The sequence below is a fragment of the Plecotus auritus genome, assembly GCF_963455305.1.
Source record: "Plecotus auritus genome assembly, chromosome: 3".
In the NCBI taxonomy this organism is placed as follows: Eukaryota; Metazoa; Chordata; class Mammalia; order Chiroptera; family Vespertilionidae; genus Plecotus; species Plecotus auritus.
In genome coordinates, this window is record NC_137772.1 from 224368747 (window position 1) to 224388191 (window position 19445).

The 19445-nt window shown below is 60.2% G+C and overlaps 1 protein-coding gene across 4 annotated transcripts in view; it reads left to right on the forward strand.

Moving 5' to 3' along the window:
• The first annotated feature begins 6676 nt into the window (after positions 1 to 6676).
• Positions 6677 to 19445, forward strand: part of MPPED1 (metallophosphoesterase domain containing 1) — a 63821-nt gene continuing 51052 nt past the window's right edge. Inside the window, exons 1-2 of one of the 4 annotated variants that reach the window (XM_080661096.1) lie at positions 6677 to 6810; positions 18595 to 18902. In XM_080661096.1, coding sequence (XP_080517222.1) covers positions 18679 to 18902 — 224 coding nt within the window. In that variant the 5' untranslated portion in view covers positions 6677 to 6810; positions 18595 to 18678. Of the gene's footprint in view, positions 6811 to 8317; positions 8588 to 18594; positions 18903 to 19445 lie in introns of those variants that run through there. The other 3 variants (XM_080661097.1, XM_080661098.1, XM_080661099.1) reach the window with 3 other exon arrangements.

The following is a 19445-nucleotide window of genomic DNA, read 5'->3' on the forward strand; positions in this document are numbered from 1 at the left end:
AAGGGCAGGGCTGGTCCAAGTCCCTCCAAGTCTCTGGCTTTGCCTGGCCCAGAGGAGGCAGGGGGACATCTATGGAAGTTCATGGAATACGAACCCCCTCCTGGCCTGCCCCATGTTGCACCCATTCTTCTTGTGCTACCCAAGGGCCCACAGGGAATGCAGGCAGTGCAAGATGGGGCCCGGGACAGCCCCGCCTCACCTGTCCCCCCTCTTTGATATCCAGGAGGTTGGAAGAGGTGGACGGACCAGGGAAGGCTGTGGGGCAGGGCTGGGCCTGGCCAGGACCCTGGACAGCTCAGCAGAGCTCTGCAGACGCCTGCTGGAATGGTACCTAGATGTGCTGGGGCCTTTAGTGGGGTTGGAAGGAGCTGGCCTGGGACCCGGGGTCGGGGGACGGGGGGGTGGAGGTAGGGAGGGGTGGAGGTGAGAAAGGCGGGCTGGAGTCTGAAGACTGGCCTTGCAGTTCGAGGTTTACATGTCTGCCATGTACTGGCTGGACAGGTCCAGAAACCTCCCAGAGCCTCAGTGTCTCCATCTGTCAAATGGGCCTTCCAGTCTCGCTTCAACAGGGAAGGTTGCTCCCTGCCGAGTCCCACCAGGCTGTTGTGAGAAATAAACCAGCGACACGGAAATCTGGAAAAGTTCTCAGAAAACCACCAAGGCTCACGGGCAGTATGTGAGGGGCCAGGCCATGGTGCTGGGAAGCTGGCCACCCACACGACTGGTGGTCCCTCCACAGGAGAGCTGGGTTTGGCCTCTGTCCAGCTCCTGGAGACCCCGATCCTGGAGCAGCGTCGCCTGGGGCAGGGGACACCATTCCTGAGGCCTGTCTTTTTTTTTTTTTTTTGGTCCATCTTCACTAGAGGATATTTTTCCTTGATTTTTAGAGAGAGTAGAAAGGAGGAGGAGGGGAGAGAGAGAGAAACATTGATGTGAGAGAGACACATTGATTGGTTGCCTCCTGCACAGCCCGACCAGGACTGGGGATCGAGCCTGCAAACGAGGTACCTGCCCTTGACCGGAATCTAATCCGGGACCCTTCAGTCTACAGGCCGACGCTCTATCCACTGAGCCACCTGGCATTTCGGGTGATGGCCCCGTGCGGGGAGTGTCCTGGAATGGGTCGGGGACTCATTTGAGCACAGCCTGGCTGGAACCTCAGCGAGGGGCCTGAGGAGGGGGCTCCTGGGGTCTTTGCACTCTTGTCATTTCATCTTGGAGCAAGCCCAGGAGGGCGCTGTGACATCACTTTCTCCTCACGGTGAGAAAACGGAGACTCAGAGTAACATGAGAAAGTCCCAAGGTCCCAGGCAAGCTGGCGGCAGAATAAATGCGTTCGAATCCGGACCCCAGATTGGGTGCCCAGAACGGTGATACTCCGGGCGGGGTATCACACCAGCTTTCCAACAGTCAAGAAGAGATGGAGGTCCAGAGTCACACGCTGTGAGTGGCAGAGGCAAGATCTGAACCAGTGGTCAGGACGTGGCCCCAAAGTTGGGGCCGTCATTATGGGCTGTACTGGAGCCTGTTCCCATCTCTTTGATTGACCAGAGGTGGGCGGGACCTGGGGCCCCCGACATGGTGTGGCCTCACCTCCAGCAGACCTGGGGTGGGAGACAGAGACCTTGAGGGGTGTAAGGGAGCAGAGGTAAGAATGCCAAGCCAGGCTTCCCCCTTCCAGCCCCAGCCCAGGCCACCCCCTCCGGGGAGCCCCTGGCCCCAGCCCTGGCTGACTCCCACCTCCCATGAAATCCTGTGGTCTCCCCAGCCAGGGTGGTGCTTGGGGCCTGACACAGCCCTGGCATGCTGTCGGAGCCCATGAATATCTGCTAATGAGAGCCATTCCTGCATGCTGGCTCTGAGCCAGGCGCCGCTGAGGAGCCGAGGGGGTGAGAGAGCCTAAGATCCTCTGTCAGCGAGGCACGAGAGGGCCTCCGTGGCCCAGCCCTTGCCCATGACTCCAGCCCCTGCCCTCCTCACGCTCTGCGCACACCCCTCCCTGAATGTCCCCCTACCCTTCACGGTATTTTGATGATCACAGAAACATTGGGTGCCCGGTCCGGTTTGCCCAGTGGTTAGAGTGCCCGCCATTGGACTGGTGTCCTGGGTTCGATTCCGGTCAAGGGCACATACCTCGGTTGGAGGCGATCCCCAGTCCTGGTCAGGGCGTGCGCAGGAGTCAATCCATCGATGTGTCTCTCTCACATCGATGTTCCTCTCTCTCTCTGCCTCTTCCCGTCTCTTCCACTGTCCCTACACATCAGTGGAAAAAATCTCCTCAGGTGAGAATTAACTACGACAAAAAGAGAAATGTCGGCGATGACAGAAAGTGCCCCTGAGGTTAGAAATCACTTGTAATCTCATCCTCAGGGTTGCCACTTGGCCCTCCATGCTTCCGTCTTCATTTTTCTCTCTGTTTCTCATTTTTCAAAGCACAGAACCGGATGTGCTCCAGGGTAACCTCCTTCACTTGTCAGAGGCGACGAGCAACTGCCATCATTTTCCCGCCGCAGTCCATCTCAGCAGCCCGATCTGGCCTCTGGACGTTCCATGGGCCACCAGCATTCTTCAAACCGCCCCCCGTGGCTGGGCACTTAGCTAGTGTCTGCTTCAGGGCTGTTAGACATGGCCTGCAGTTACTGCCTGGGGCCCCTTCCTGGGAGGTGAAGTTCTTGGCCAGGGGATATCAGTCCACGCTCTCCTGACCTCTGAGCCTCTGCTGGGCTCCCCGCTCCCTCTTATCCTCACCGTGACGCCTTACTCCTCGGAGCACACACCTCTCCTCTGAGGTGCCCCTGGGGTCCTGCCCCCTGCCCCCTGCCGCCCCCTCCGACCTCCTGCCTCTGAGGCAGACCTTCTGCCTTCTCCTCCCCGTCTCGCGGCTGGCAGCACGTAGTAGGTGCCTGGGAAGTGCTTCCCAGCCGAGCGAGCCGCCCCTGGCTGCGTTGGCAGTGTGGGATGGCGCCGTGTTTCTATTAGTCTCCATGAACAAGTGCCACTGTGTTATTAAATTTTCCCCAAAGCAGCATGTCTGCTGTGTGTGCCAGGCTGGCTGCTCTTTTAGGAGTGGGTCTCCCCTGCCCACCCCGTATTCCTCGTTCCCTGTCTTTCAGAGCCCGTTCCCTGGGCACCGACTGAGCTCCAGGCCCTGTGGGATGCAGCGCCGGGGGCGGGGGAGCCCGACCTCCCAGCAGCAGCCTGGACCAGGGCAGGTGCTGGTCAGGCTCAGAGCTCATCGTCTGGGACTGGGGGGTGCAGGTAAGGGCAGGCCCCTTTGGTAGGGAGCACCGTTCCAGAGGCAGTGCTGAGTGCTAGGCATACAGTAGGGGCTCAATAAATGCATGTTCCGGGAAAGTATGAGATGGTGCTCTGGGAGCTAAGGAGAGGGCCAGTGTCATAAGCACCTGGCTCTTCCCCAGGGACCAGGGCCACGCATTTCCCACTACCCCAAACCCCATGTCCCCGGGGCTCCTGAGGCCGTGGCCAGCTGTGGCTCTGTCCTGGGCAGGCAGCAGGGGTGGTCAGTTGGGCTGTTCAGGCCGAGCCCTGTCTCCCGAACAAGCAACATTGTGCTTGGGATGCCTGTGTCTCCGGGGAGAGAGATGCTCCCTGCTGAGTCTGGGACACTCATTGGGTCCACAGAGTACCAGGGGTGGGCAAACTTTTTGACTCGAGGGCCACCATGGGTTCTTAAACTGGACCGGAGGGCTGGAACAAAAGCATGGATGGAGTGTTTGTGTGAACTAATATAAATTCAAAGTGAAGGAGCGGAGGGGAGAGCAAGAGAACCCTCCGCTCTTTCGGCTCCGTGGGCTGGATAGAACAGCCAAACGGCCGGATCCGGCCCGCGGGCCATAGTTTGCCCACGGCTGGAGTAGACCCAATGCCTGGAGGAGCTGGGAGGTCCTGTGAGCTAAGAGGGGGTTTAGGTTGCTGGGTCTCATCCTTCATCCGCTCATTCCTCCCTCCCTCCCTCCCTCCCTCCCTCCCTCCCTCCCTCCCTCTCTTTCCTTCCTTCCTTCCTTCCTTCCTTCCTTCCTTCCTTCCTTCCTTCCTTCCTTCCTCCCTTCCTTCCTTCCTTCCTTCCTCTCTCATTTACTCTCTCAGTAGACACTGGCCTTGTCCTGGGCTCTGGGACAGGACACCACAGAGCATCTTGCTCATCTGTCCTCTGGAGCTAGGGGCCTGCTGAGTGTGGCATCCCAGGACCCGGGTGACCGGCCTTGAGCTCCAGTGCCTCTGGGGTCCCTGCTGTCCTGGCACTCCTCCTGGGCACCTGCTGTGCCTACTGCCAGGAATGCCCGTCCGGCTCCTCTCCCTGCCCGCGTCCTGCCCTCTCCTCTGGCCAGCGCTCTGCTGTCTTCCAGGAGCCCCTGCCTATCCCCCCGGCAGGCGCCCCTCCTGTTCCATCTCTCTGCTTGGCTCAGGCGGTCTCTGACCTGTCTCCCTTTTGGCCTTGCACTGGCCCTGGCTGGGTGGCAGGGGCTGTATCAGGGTGTCCCCTGCACCCCTGGCCGCCCAGCACAGGCCAGGGACACACGGACCCCGGGATGGCAGAGGTGCCAAGTAGATGTTGCAGCTGCCTGAGCAGTGGTGCTGAGCGTGGATTTGGGCCACTGACCAAACCGTCTCTGCACCCGGCCTGCGTGTTTCCCTGGGGTGGGGGGTGGGGGGGCTCTTTCTTCAATTCCCAGGCGGCTCCTCCCACACTCCTCTCTGTCTGGGATGGGAATTGCCTGACCTGGGGCTCTGACCCTCACAGGCCAGGCAGATGCCAGCTGGGCAGCTGCAAGGTCAGTGTGACCCCCGGGGGGGGGGGCGGAGGGAATAACCATGGGGGAGACCTCTGGCCAGGCGAGGGCGCTGGGGAACCCGCTTCCCAGGATTGGCCCCGGAGACTCTGTATGGCAGCTCCCTGTTCGAGAAAAGACCCGCAGGGCCTGCCAACCTGTGCCCACCACTCAGGTGTCCTTCCCACGTGCCCCCGAGCTTGTATTTCCAGCCTGGCTTCTTCACTCTGCCCCAGAGTCACCCCAGTACAGGGTGAGAGAAGTGAGGCTCGAAGACAAGGAAGAGGAGGGGTGCCCTCCCGAGGCCCCCTGGCCAGCCCCTGGCATCCTCTCTGGCCTTGGCACCCCAGCACAGGCCTCTGCCCCCAACTCCACCCCACAGCCCTCACCTCTCCCGCTTGCGTCTCCCTCCCTCCTCCTGTCAGGGCCACCAGAGCAAACTCTAAAAAAAAAAACCCCAAAATGACCAAGTCATGCCCCTGCTCAAACACCTCCTCTGGCTCCCCACTGACAAAGTCTATCCCCTTAAGCAGGTACCCCAGGGGCATCTTCTTGATTCTCCTCCCTCCCTCCACTCCCCCCCCCCTTTTCCTCTTCCTCTAGCCCCCTCCCAAACATGCCAAGGTCTCTGCACGGCCTGTTCCCTCTGCCCGTAACGACTGCTCCATACCTTCTCTCCTTGGCATGCCGGGGAGTGTCCGTCTCCAGGAAGCCACCCCAGGTAGCTGTCCCCACCTCCACGCCTGTGCCTGCAAGAGGCATCTTCTGTGTCCCTGTCTGCCTCCTACCAGACGGGGCTCTCCCCAAGGCAGGCCAGGCCTGAGCAGCGGCACAGGGCGTCCACCTGGGACTGTGTGTGAAGCTGAGATGAACGCAGGAGGGGGAGGCGCAGTGCGAATGTGGGGGGAGGGGGCCCACAGACATCTATTGAGGTGCCTTAGAAGGGCTCAGAGGGGCCACACCCCTTCTCACCTCCCGCTCAGTCTGCGTGGCCTGGATCTGTGCCCTGAGACAAGGCCCTGTGGACACCTCTCTCCGCTGGTGGCAGGGGTTAGAGGTCACGGGGCACCTCAAACTCCCCAGGGTGGGACCATCCTGATGGGGGTGTTGCTCTTGCCCTCCCCTATAAGCCAGGGGCCAGGTTCTCAGGTCCGACTGCTTAGCTGGCCCACTCGGGTTGGCGGCCACCGCTGTACCTGGAATGGGGAACTTGGGGTCCCGGGGGTTAAGAGAGAGGGACACAGAGGGGCGCAGGCCTATGCTGCCTGGGAACTGGGGTCCATGTCTCCCCAAAAGGGGGAGGAGGGGATCTTCTCAGACTTCCAGCAGGGTGCCCTCATGGTTATGGGAGGGGGTCCGGGCGGGGGCGGGGGCCACGGCGCCCCGGAAGGGGCCGCGCACGCCCCAGCACGCGGTGCCCACCGCGGCCGCCGCGGATCCGGAGGTGAGAGCGCCCCCGCCCCGCTCCCCGCCCACCCGCGCGCGGCCGGCCGGGCAGGGGGCGGGCCAGCGTGGCCGGTGCTGCTGGCGGCTCGCGACCCTCTCCGCGGCGCGGCCCCGCTCCACCTCCCTGGTCCCCGCTGTTCCCAGCGCTCCCTTTCCTGGGGCGGCGGGATGCGGGCGCCGGGCCTGGGCGGGGGCCGAGGGCCGAGGCCTGGCCTGCCGGGGGGGGACCCCGGCGGGGACCCAGGCGGGCGCAGGGCGTGGGGCCGAGGGCGAGAGCGCGCCCCTCCCGGCGGCGCGGCGGGGGAGGCGGGCGGGGAGGGCGGGGGCGGGCGGCGGGCGGGGGAGTCGGGGAGGCTCGGATCGCGCGGCTGGCGGGCAGGCAAGGGAGGGGGCCGCGGGGAGCCCCCCGCCCCCCGAAGGAGGAGTCTGGCTCCCACTTGCTGCCTCGGACGCGCGGCGAGGCGGCCGCCGGAGCAGCCCCCGCCCCGCTCGCCTCCCCCCCGGAGCCGGGCCCCTGCCTCCCTCCGTGCGCGCTGCTCGCGGCCGCGGCCGCTGAAGAGGAGCCCGGGGCCAGGTAGGGCCGGGCGGGCGGGCGGGGCGCGAGGGCGCCCGGGACCCTCTCCGGGCGCGGGGTGACGCCGCGGCGAGGGGCGGCGCGGGGGCGCCCGCAAAGTTAGTTTGGCCGCCTTTGGCTGTGCCGGTGCCCTGCCCGCCGAGCGGGTGCTGCAGGAGGGCGCGCGGCCGGGCGCCGGACTCCGACTGGGGCCGCGGGGTCAGCGAAACTTTCCCAGCTCGCCAGTCGCTGCCCACTGCTGGCAGGTCTCTGGCGCAGGAGCGGACTGGGGAGTGCAGGTGATGATGCTGGTGGTAACAATAGCAGCCCCTGGCCTTTGAGAGCCTACTGTGCGCAGCGAGGCCCCTGCTGGTCCTTGGGGGCAAGGGAGGGGGCACTAATACTGGCCTGGTGGTCACTTTCGCTAGCCGTTGCCGGAAACTCCTTCTCTTCCTCTCTCCACCAGTCTGTCTGTCTGTCCATCCATCCATCCCTCCATCCCTCCGTCCATCCATCCAGTCCCTCATTCCACACAGATTTATTGCTGTGTGCTGTGTGCCTGGCCCAGGGGGCCAGTGCAGGTCCCAGCCTCACAGGCAGTATTTCACCGACTGCCCTGCGGAGGAGCAGTTGTGTTTATTCTGGGACTTGTTACAGGAGAGTGAATTCATGCACAGTCTCACTCTCCCTGGTGGAGGCCGAGCTGAGGAGGCCAGGCGTCTGTGGCAGGCCACGGCCGGCTCGGCCTCCTGCTCCCTTCCCACGCTGCTGGGTGGCCTGAGATGGGACCAGGAGGCCCCCCGCCTGGAACTGACCCCCAGGCCTGCCCAGCTGACCTCTGGGGGATGTCCCCCTCAGTGCTGGGTCAGACCCCCTCCGGGAGCCCCTCCGGGAGCTTGGCTGCCTCCTCCTCCGTTTCTAAGGCGTCTATTGAATGCCCAGAGGAGAGCTTGCTAAGTGGCGGACAATTATGAAATTAAACCGGGAACAAAAGTGGGCCGGCTGGTGAATGGCCGAGCTGGCTCTGCAGCATGGAATGGTGATGGGAGCTGTGTTCCCGGGGCCCAGCCACGCCGGGGGCTCAGGCAGACACTGCCACTGCCGACACCCCGATTGCTCTTTGCAAAAAAAGAGAAAAAAAGAAAAAAAGAAAAATTAAGCCAACTTTCCCAGTAACTTGACACGTGGGGTACAATGCGTTGGAAGATGTCAGAGAGGCCATCGTCTGACGGCCACTTCCAGGTTGGAAGCCAGGCCTCGCTTCAGGGTGCCAACAGGCTAGGAGGCCACTGGGGGAGGGTGGTGGCTTGTCTGGGGCGAGGCAGGCTTTGGTGACGGAGCCAACCGGTGGTGATCAGAGAGAGGCATTCTGGGGCCCGGCCGGTGTCCAGGGGACCTGGTGTGAGCCCCCCATAATAAGCTGCTCCCTGACGCCTGGCTCCCTGTAAGTCGGCTTTCTGAGCAGCCCACAGCACTTGTAAACCCTCTTCTCAAGATGGTTTCTGTGAGATGCTGCATCTGTCCGAGCGCTCCCTCGGCGGAGGACAGTCACTGGCTGACGGCGAGTCCGAGGCGATGAGGCAGTCACAGAGGGTTAATTGTGTTGGAAGTCTTCGGGGTGCTTTGCTATTTATGTCCCGGCCCCAGGAATTTCGGAAGACCCGGATCGAACCAGACCCCTGTCAGGTCAGTGGGGCAGGTTCCGAGTCTCACCCACACGTGGAATGCCGGATCTCACTCGCCCCAGCCAATGCCCTTGGGCTGGGACTGTGGACAGAGAGACCAGATCTACGTTGAGGTAAAAGATCGGGTTTGGGGGGTCTTTCTGCATGAGCCCCAATGTCAGGAATGCAGAGACGACATATAGAATAACAATCTTAGAAGAGCCTGCTTGTAACACACGTCCCAGTCCACCGGGACGGAGGCTCAGTCCTGATAATAGTGAGACTATTAGATCTCCATCCGACGAAAGTAATGGCAGTTCACTGGGTTTCCCTGACCTTGCTGCATTCCCTGCCGGCGGTGGTGGACACCCACTCAGGACACCCCTCTGCCCTTGTCGGAGGAACGCAGGAGCGTGGCAGGGTTTCACGGGAGGGTAGCAGCCAAGGAGAAAAAGCAGCATTCGGGGTGTGGGTTCCGGACTCCGAGAAAAAAAGAAAACGCTCCCCAAAGTGCAGGCGTCTTTGAATCTATCGAAATGGTTTCACTTTTCCAGCTTCAGGCCTGCGCTCTGCTCACGACTCGCAGGGGCCGGGGACCTTAACCGGCCAGGCAGGGGCTTTTAACAAGAAAACATCAAGCACAGAAAAACGTGCCGTTAGCGGAGGTTAGTCAGTGCCTCTCGAGTTGTGGGGAGCAGCAGCGAAGGGTGGGATTTCTGCCTCATCCCCGAATTGTCTGTCAACATCTTTACTGTGACAGTGTGACAGGTCTCTCCCACCGTCCCTCCCTCGCTGGCAGCAGAAAAGGGTCCTTTCAAGCCTCCCCTCCTTTCCATTCTTCTCCCCGAGATCTCTGTTCGGCAGTCGGTACCTTTGTCTGCCTGCACCTCAGCGTGAGGGACCCCAGGGGAAGGGGCGCCCCAGGCGCAGGGGCCGAGGGGTGGGTTCTGGGCCTGCTCTCTGCCCACAGACCCCCGCTCTGGCATCGCGGATGAGGGACAGGCTGCTGGTGGGGTCTTCCTGCTGGCCAGAGCCCTGGCCCCCTAGGATAAGACGAGAGAACACTTGGGAGGGGCCGGGTGAAGGGGGAGCTTCATGCAGCCACGTTTGAGTGTTTGGATGATGCTGGGTGACGCTGAGGGCAGTGCCCCGCAGCCATGGTTTCGGGGGACGAGGGGGGTGGAAGTCCCCTCAGAGGAGGCGTCCCCCCAGCTGGCGTCCTCTCCAGACTGCCACTGAGATGTTTGACTTGGGTCTGAAGAAGTGAAAAAAAAAAAAAAAAGATAAAAGAAAAAGGAACAAGCAAAAGCAACCCCAAGGGAAAGAAAGGAAGAGAGGCCCCGGGGGTGGGGGTGGGGGTGGGGGGAAGGGTTGGAGGGAAGGTAGGAATACAGCTTCTCCGTTAACTTGATTCATGGTGGCTCTCCCCGGCGACCTGGCCATTCTACTGCCAAAACAGTTTACCTTATTTTGCCTTTTTCCCCCCAAATGAGACAAGACTTAGTTATGCTTTATTCCATTTAAAATATCTCTAGCCAATCTCATGAAAAAAAAAATCTTCAATTGAGATTCTGTGTTGTTTTTTTTTAATAGCATATTTACTTCATCCAGTGTATCCAGAATATTATCATTTCACTATGTAGCCAGTATGGAAATTCATTAATGAGATACTTTATGTTGTTTTTACTCACCCCAAGTCTTTGAAAACCAGGGCATATTTTAGACCTACGGCCCACTTCAGGCCAGACAACCATGTTTCAGGCGCTCAGTCACCACACGTGGCTAAGCCAGCTCGGATCAGGACATTCTCATCGCCCCAGGGCATCCCCATGACCTGCCCACCCCTTCCTTTTTCTGAGACTCTGTGTTTTAATTTTGAGCTCAGACAGAGACTGGCAGGTTCTTGGGTCTCTTCACGCCTCCCTGTGAATGACGCTTGGGGGGCTTCTTGGACGTGGTCGTGGCCAGCTCGCTGTCAGAGCCTGGTCCCACAGCATCCTTCGAAACAGCTCCCGGGAAGAGTGTCCCCACCGGTGGATGGCGCTGAGTTCAGAGCCAAGGCCTGAGGAGGCCCCTGTCTCCCGGCCCGGCCCACACCTGGGGGGTCCTGTCTGCCGCCCGTCTCCACATCTCCAGCCCCTTCCCAAGGAGGACGGAGGCTCAGCCCTGATGCGCATGGAAAGGCTTTGGCTGGCATCGCCCGCGCTAATTTCATCACTTTGCGAAGAAAATGATGCCTGCTTTCAGTTTCCAACACACCCGGCCGTTCTCCTTCATTTCAGGCTTTTGCATTTCCCAGTAGGACCGAGGCCTGTGAGGCTGCAAAATACATCGCACCCGCTACCTGGGCCCTGGGCGCCCTGCCCGCGCCCTGCCTTCTCCCTTCACTGCGAAAGCACAGCAGCGTTTGGGGAGCAGGCAGCGGGTCCCTGCTCCACCCGGGGCCCCCTCCCCAAAGCCGGTGGCTGGGGGGATGGAAAATGGAGTTTTGCTTTTTATAACTTTGTCCCTCAGACACATTCGCTAATTGATCATACTTTGGAGGTTTAATCTTTAATTGCAAATTCCCACATGACCACAAAAAAACACACTTAAATTGATCATAAAAATGGCAGAACCCCAGCCGGAGACTTGAGTGTAGAATTACCGTAGTGCCGATTTGATTATGCTTCGGTGACATCTGTTTAATAGATTTCCGTGAGAACTGTAAATCCACGTTCACTTGCTTTGCAAATTGTATTTGAATGCTGAGCAACCAAGACTCCCCTGCTTCCCTCTCCCCGTCCCCCGTCCCCCAACCATGTGTGGCCCAGGCCCCCCGTTCACGGTGAGGGTGCTGGATGTGTTTGGGGAGAGGGGAGGCGGAAGGCCGATGGTTACACACGCGCCTCATGTCCTTTTGTGCCCGGGCGCGTCTGAAGCGGATCCGAGCAGCTTCCCATTTGGACTCCACAGATACGTGAATCTCCAAGTGCTTTATTTCAAAAACTAGGACATAGCACTTTGCAGAAGAAAAATCAGTCCATCCGCTATTATTTATGTGATTGCTGATCTGCTGGGTGGATAGAGAAGGCGCCCGGAATTATAATAATTTATGGAGCGGAGCGCTGGTTTACAAACATATGTCTCCGCCCCGGCTCTCCGGTTTCGCGTCTCTGGCCTCGCTCGGGGCTGTGGGCACGGAGAGCACCCAGAAGGTGAAGACCGGCCGGGAGAAGGGACCACCGCGTATCAGACGGGAGGCATAAGTGAGCAGCTATTGGTGGCAGACAGGACATGATCCAGTAAGGAGCGCTCTTCATCATTCTGAAATAAAAGTGCATAATTGGGAAGTGAAGCAGCAGCAACTGGGCGGGGGGGGAGGGGGGGGGCGGCGGGCGGTGGGCACGAGGAATTAGAAAGTGTAATTTAAAATCACGTTGTCATCATTCAAAAGGGGCCCAACTAAAAGGTTTTTAAGTGGTAAATGCTTTAGAGCCACGCACGCTTGATCCTTTTTCAAGGAATAGCGTCCAATTTTCTCAATATTTCTGGATCCCTTCATCGCCGAGCTCATCGGCTCCTTGGACTTGGCTGCCGAGCCCGGCTGCGAGCGGGCTTTTCCTCTGGACTCGCACAGTCCACGCAGGAGGGCGAGACGTTGGGACAGGCAGGGGTCGGCTCTGACCCTCCCCTCCCCCCACAGGGCTGTTTGTTCTTTTCCGCTTTCCTTTGAGTGCCTCTGTTTATTTTTTGATCGTTTATGACATTTTCAACTACCAACTAATCCATTGCATATTTCCAGGCACCAGCAAAACAAGAAAAAAAGAACAACACATTATAAAGGTGATTTTTGTGCTTGTGAGGAAACCTGGCTTCTAAAAGAATTATTGCCAACGTCCCACACTTGGTAGCGTTCTGTTCCGTATGATTTCCCCTGCCTTCTGCGTAGTGGGGGACCACTTAGGGATGTTAGCGTGGCTTTTCTGTGACATTTTGCCACGTGGCAACTAAGGTATCCACAGAAGCCCCTGTGAGCAGTGCCTTCCGCTGAGCTGGCTGGCTGGGCAGCCCTGGGGTGATGGGCTGGAGGCTTGCCTGCAGGCGGGGCTGGCCCGCGGGCACAGGCCTGGGGCTGCTGGCTGCCCCTCCCCCCCAGATGAGGGGTGGGGAGGAGCAGGGATGGGTGGGGTCTGGGAGAAAGCTTTCCGTTGAGGGGCCTCAGTGGGGAAGGCTGTTGGGGCAGGCACTTCTGTGGGGCTTCTGTTTAATAGACATCGTCCCCCTGCAGCCATAGATTGTCACCCGAGTTCCAGACTCGGGACAACACAATATTGTCCTGGCCTCACGGTTGTGGCTGCGAAGGTGCTCGTGACGGGAAGAGAAATGGTCTGATACGCGGTGGTCCCTTCTCCCCACCGCCTTTTGGAGTGGTTGCCCTACAGCCTCGAGTTGGCTTTGAATATAGTGACCGGGACGCTTTATGACGATTGAAATGGGGACACTTTTGAGAGCCAGGGAGGATGCTGGGAATAAGGGCTGATGGGGGATAACAGGCATGGACGGGGCTGCCCTGGGTGCCCACGCGGGCCTTGGGGAGGCAGTGCAGGTAGGAGTGGATGCCTCGTGGCAAAGGGACTCTGTCCTTGCTCTGCAGATCAGCAACCCCTTGGAGATTTCGTTCATGAACTCGGACTGTTCGGGCTGCTGGGACGACCCAGCATCTTCCTTTGCGGCTCCCCGCGCCCCCCGGCCCCCCAATCCCGGTGTTAAGATGATCCACATGAGCCAGGGCCCCGCTCAGTCTCTCCTCTCTGGGCCTTTGGCCCATGCTGGCTGGCCGCAGAGTTTGCGGGGGGGGCCTCCTCGGGGCCCCAGCGGCCCCCTCCTCTCAGCGGGGCTCTAAGCTGCTGTTGAGGGTCTGGCTGCTCCTGCTGGGCCTGCGCCCTGGAGGGTCAGTTTCACATCTGAGTCATTTGGGTCCCCAAACAGGGCCTGCCCTGGACCAGGGGCCGTGGGTGTCTCCGGGTTGGTGGCCTGTGGTGCCGGGTGAGGGTGCTGAGAGCTTGCCTGGGAAACATGGTCTGGTGGTCCTGGATGTGCTGACCACACGCCCAGGGAAGTGAATCACAGAGGACTCACCAGGGACGGTGGCACGGAGCGGGCAGGGGCGGAGGGGTCCTCGAGTCTCTGCAAATCGCTGCTCAGTTCTCAGCAGTTGCCTGCAGAGCTCCTGGGTTTCAATGGGACTTTCTAACCACAGCGGAAGGGACGTTTAGGGAGCACCTACTGTGTGCTGGGCCCTCCGTCAGCTGCTGCTTTGGGTACCGTGTCCTGTGACCCTCCCAGAGCCACTGCGGTCTCAGCATCCGCATGTTTACAGACGAAAGACCGAGCTCCGGTCACTTATGTTTTATCCTTTGGCCTCTCACTCAGCTCAGACACAGGACGAGACTCTGGGTGGGCAGCTTGGTGAGGGGAGTCCTGGGGGTTGGGGGTAGAGGCACCTGGCTCAGCCTGGGGAGGTCTGGGAGAGGTCCACCAGGCCCGGAGCTGGGAGACAGGTGTGTGTGTTGGTGCTCAGGGCCTGCCAGGCAGAGGGAACAGCATGAGCGAAGGCTCAGAGGCAGGACTCCTGGTGTGCAGGGAAACCCAAGTGGCGAGCTTGGCCTGAGGGGTGAGGGGGGCTGGGCCCGGGCCAGGCCTCCTGAGCTGATCTAAGGAGCCGGGGCTTCCCCGGGGGCAGCAGGCTGCCTTTTGGTCAGAAGTATATTTCAGGACTTTTATTCTTTTAAAATATATTTTTATTGATTTCAGAGAGGAAGGGAGAGGGAGAGAGAGATAGAAACATCCATGATGAGAGAGAATCATGGATCGGCTGCCTCCTGCACCCCCACACTGGGGATGGAGCCCTCAACCTGGGCGTGCGCCCTGACCGGGAATTGAACCGTGACCTCCTGGTTCATTGGTTGACGCTCAACCACGGAGCCACGCCGGCCGGGCTATTTTAGGACTTTGGTTCTGGAGGCGGGTGTGGCGCCAGCCTTGGCGATGCAGCAGGGGGAGGCCTGACCGGGCGGCGGGGCCTTCGGAGAGCTCTTTCTTCCTGTGAGCTGTCCAGGCAGTCGGCGCCTGGTGGCGGCTTTGCTCAGCGCCTTCGTTCCTCTGGGAGGGCCCTGGCCTGCCCGGGCTCCTGGCACCCGAGGACCAGCACGTCCGCGCCTGTGAGGGCGCCGGGAGGAGAAGCCACCCGTGACAGGCTTTAGAGAAGCGAGCCCTAAAGAGCGGAGGGCCTTTCTCAGCAAGAATTTTCCAGCCCTTTCCGTCGGGCTGCCTAGGCCTTTGTGGAGAGGCCAGCTCAGGGTTCACCGTATCCCCCCGTGACCCAGTGAGGAGGCAGCGCACAGAGGGGTTAGGTGACCGGCCCAGCATCCCGCCGCTGAACAGCACCGTCTGAAACCAAATCTGAGCTCTGCTTCTCCTGATCTCGAAGTCCAGGCGCTTCTCCAGTGAGGAGACCGAGGCTGAGAGCACTCCAGAGAGAGATGCTCGGCGCCTCTGCCTCGGGGCCTTTGCACGTGCCGTGCCCTCTACCCCGGCTCTTCCCCCCGGGTCTGGGCGGGCCTGGCTCCCTCTCGGCCTTCACTTTTGCGGTGACGTTACCTCTTCAGACAGGCCTTTCTTATCACCCCACTTAAAGTGCACCCTCCTGTCCCCGTTTACTGTCACCCCATCGCCCCTTCTGCCTCTCGTGGGTACATCTTCTCATCTGAAAATAGCTTTTGTATTTGCTTAGGTGACGACTTTACCGCCCCTCCCCCACCCCCGGTGCGTGCGGGCAGTGACTGCCTTGCTTTTTCCTGCTCTTTCTGCCCCAGGAGCAGGGGCCGCACGAGGGCGGGCCGAGGCGAGTGAGCGCTGAGTAAGGGCATGTGCCCATCAGATCGCCCCCGCTCCTCTCCTATTCCACTCCCGCCCACCCCTGGCTCAGGAGGCACCCGTGGTCCAGCCGGGACCTGTGACTTGCTCAGGGTCACTCTGCTGGACAGAGCAGGCACCTCCACCTCTTCCGCAGGGGCCCTCCCCACCGCTCCCCCCCCGCCCCCCGCCGCCTGCGGTGCTGTTTCCTGGACCAGGTGGAATGCTTTCCCCTGAAAGCTGTTTGTCGGAATCGCTGCTCCCGCTCCGTGATGGGCTGCGTTGTGTGCACGGTGGCTGACGCTGCTGCAGCTCCATAAATATTAAACGGGCATTAAAAGAAGGCTCCGCGCTCCCGCTTTCCCTGATTTCTCCGAGCAGGGCCCGTGGCGAACCCCCTTTATGTGAAACGCAGCATCTCACTGCGGAGCGCCCCGGGGACGCGTGCGCTGCCTTTTCTGGCCGAGTCCCTGGTGCAGAGCCGTCTCCCCGCGGAGGCCAATGCGGGGCATGCGGGCGCGTGCTTCCGGGGCCCGGAGGGTGCAGGCCCCTGGGGCCCCCGTTCCTCAGGGCTGTGCCCACCTGGCCAGCCTCCTTGCAGATTCCTGGGGTGGGAAAGGGGAAAGGCTATGGCTCTTCAACCTTTAGCTGAGCCCTCTTGACACCCACCCTCTGCCAGGCCTGTGCTGGCACCAGGGAGGGAGACTGGGAAGACACTCTGTCCGTGCATCCCTCCCTCCCTCCTCCATTCCTCCCCCCCTCCCTCCCTGCACCCGCCCCTCCCTCCATCACTGATTCAGTATTTATGAAGCCTGGGGAGAGGCCCTGGTGGTGGGGATGATGTAACCACGGAATGGCTAGCATTTATTGGGCACTTACTATGTGCTGGGTTCTGTGACAAGCAGCTTACACGAGTCGCCTCATTGAATCTTCCCGGCCGTACCCACTGGTCTCTCGTGTCGTCGCCGAGGATGCAGAGCCTCGGCTGGTTGAGCCGCTTGCTCGGCGTCCATGAGTCACGGTCCCCGCAGAGCAGCCATGGCCAGGATTCAGAGCAGGGGCGTGGGGAGCAGGCATCTGAGAAGATCTGGGTACCGTGGGACTGGGCCTCTGCTCACCCCGACACCCCTGCACCACAGATGCCCCGCCCCGGGGCTGCCTCCCTCCCGCACACACGTATCCAGTGGAACGGAATGGTGATTACAGCAGGAACAGCAAGTGGTAGCTGGGCCCTGGGAACCCGCCAGGCCCTGGGTCACGATCCCCGTGATTCACGGAGCCTGCACAGCTGTCCTGGAAGGTGAGGCTCTCATCTCCAAGCTCATTCTCCACAGCAGGAAGCCGAGAAAGCTCAGAGAGGGTAGGAAGTTGACCTAAGGTCACACAGCAAATCAGCGCGATGCTGGGGTTCAAATCCCTGTGCAGATCTGGGCCATGGCAGCCCTGGACCTCGGCTTCTGCTGCCCGAGGCTTCTCCCCAATTTCCAGGCAGGACGGCAGGGCCGGCTCCCACAGAGGTTTTGTGAATCCGGGGCCAGGACACCTGACGCCCCACTCAGAGGCCGGCCCCGCCATGTCCCTGGGGGAGCCGATTGAACGGATTCACTTAGACGGGCTCGCAGGGGGAAGAAGCCGATTTTTCTTGGAGGAAAGGGGACTGTGTTGTGAGTTGGGATGTGCTTTGTGTGTGTGAGTGGGGGGTTGGAGAGAGGATACTGCTGTTGTTGCACCTTGGATGGGCATGATTGTCGAGATTTCTTTTTAAAATTAATAATCCATTTCTCCTTTGCACCTAATTAAAATGTTCTCCAGTCTCTAATTTTTGTCATTTTCCTAATCTAATTTGTTTTCTCACTGTGTGGATCCTTCTTCCATGCGCAAAGCAAGGGGGATTTTTCTTTGTTTGACGTGGCTGGGATGTGACTGACCAGGAGCGTTAAAATTACGCAGTTTCCTCCTTGGTCAAGTGCAGTGCGAACGGAATGATCGCAGGGCCTTCATGACCAAACACGGGAACAAAACCAAGCCACGTTCAAGGCGTTTCCTATTTACCCGGGTTCAAGAAATAACGATGGAGCCGAGCGATGGAGTGGACGGAGCCACGGAAGTGCATGGCCTCGGTGAGGAGGCTCCGGCCACCTGGCCGGGGTGCATCGGATCTCACACAGCGGACGCGGGATGGTTCCAAATGCAAACCCCACTTTCCAATGACACAGATTAAAACAATATGGATCGCGCCCTAACTGGTTTGGCTCAGTGGATAGAGTGTCGGCCTGCGGACTGAGGGGTCCCAGGTTCGATTCCCGTCAAGGGCACGTACCTTGGTTGCGGGCACATCCCCAGTAGGGGGTGTGCAGGAGGCAGCTGACCGATGTTTATCTCTCATCAATGTTTCTGACTCTGTCCCTCTCCCTTCCTCTCTGTAAAAAAATCAATAAAAAATATTAAAAAAATCAATAAAATATATTAAAAAAATAAATAAAATAAAACAATATGGATCGCGCCATGAGCTGTGGTTCCAAGTGGATTCGAGGGCTGACAGAATCCCTGGGAGGCTTAAGAAGGCGTCGGGGAGGGTTTTGGTGAAGGTGGATTCCCGCTCCCCCACCCTCCCTCCGCGGCCACCCCGGAGCCGGAGCTGAGCCGGAGCCGAGCCGGAGCGAGCTGGTGGAGGGCTGCCTGCCTGGGAAACTCCCTCTGCTCCCGGAGCTCTTCAGGCCACATGGGTGCCGAGGAAGGAATGTGCGCTGTGCGCCCACCTGCTGGGGCTTGCAGGGTGGGTGCGGGGCCGTGGGGAGTGGGTGCGTCCGGGGTCTGAGGGAGGGGCTGGGGCTGGAGGGGAATCCTTCCTGCTCCCCAGTTTGGAGACGAGAAACTCACTTTACCTGTTTGCAGAACACCAGCCATATCCCGCCCCATCTCAGGTCCCTACCCGGTGGGCTCGGGGATTTTGTCAAAGGCAAAAAAAAAAGCCTTAAGTATTTAAACATGTTGGACCATGCAAGCATCCATCCCCAGCCTGGCGGGTTCTTCTTGTCCCCTCCCTCCTTTTCCTTTTCTTTTTACCAAAGTATATTCATCAAACTGCTGAGTTGGAAAGATTTGTAATGAGTTTTTGAGCTGTACGACTGTGTTTTCCCCCCGCTCCCCCCGCCCTCTCCCTCTTTCTAAATCTTCATCTGACATTAAATAAAGCAAATCCCAAACAGATTAACTGTCGCACGGTTCTGCTCCATCTCCTCAGTCTCTTTCCAGGTCTGGCGCGGGACCGGGCGGCGGCGGCGGCGGCGGCGGCGGCGGGAGATGCCCGGGCGGCCCGCGGAGGCCCATGTGGCGCGCTAGGTGGGATCCCGGCGTCCTGAAGGCCGAGGCCCTGGCCCTGCTGCCCTGCGGCCTGGGCATGGCGTTCTCCCAGTCCCACGTGATGGCGCCGCGGAGGCAGCAGCACGGCCGGCTCATCATCGAGGTGGACGAGTACAGCGCCAACCCCACGCAGGCCTTCACCTTCTACAACATCAACCAGGGCCGCTTCCAGCCGCCGCACGTGCAGATGTAAGTGGGCGGCTTGGGCGCGAGGCCTGGGTGGTGGGGGGCGCGGGGGGGCCCGGCGGCCTGGCCGGGTGGGTTCAGCACTGCGGGGCCAACATCTCTGGCGTGTTGGGCGCACCGATGCTGGGATGCCAGGATCCCCGCAGCTCGCGTGGGGAGGGAGGAGCGGAGTGTGGAGTGATGTCCTGTGGGCTGGTTCTGGCCCGGAGTCCTGTTTCATTTGGACTGGAGAATGTTTTACAAATATTTAAAAAAATGAGGTGATTGCATATAAACGTCCAGACTTCTGGCCCACAGGTCCTCGTGGCAGCCGGGGAGGGGGGTGCGGGCTGAGGTCCAGCTTCCCCTTCTTGGTATTTGGGTTAAAGACACCCCCCTCCCCAGTCTAAGCCATCTTCCTCATTGTACAGATGGGGAGACCGAGGCCTGAGAGGGGCGGGGACTTGCCGCAGGCCCAAGGGCAAGGTCAGACCAGGCCCTGGACTTGGGCTGGCTGCCTTCCCTCCTCCTCCCCGCCCGGCCCCCAGGCTTCCCTGGAGAAAGCAG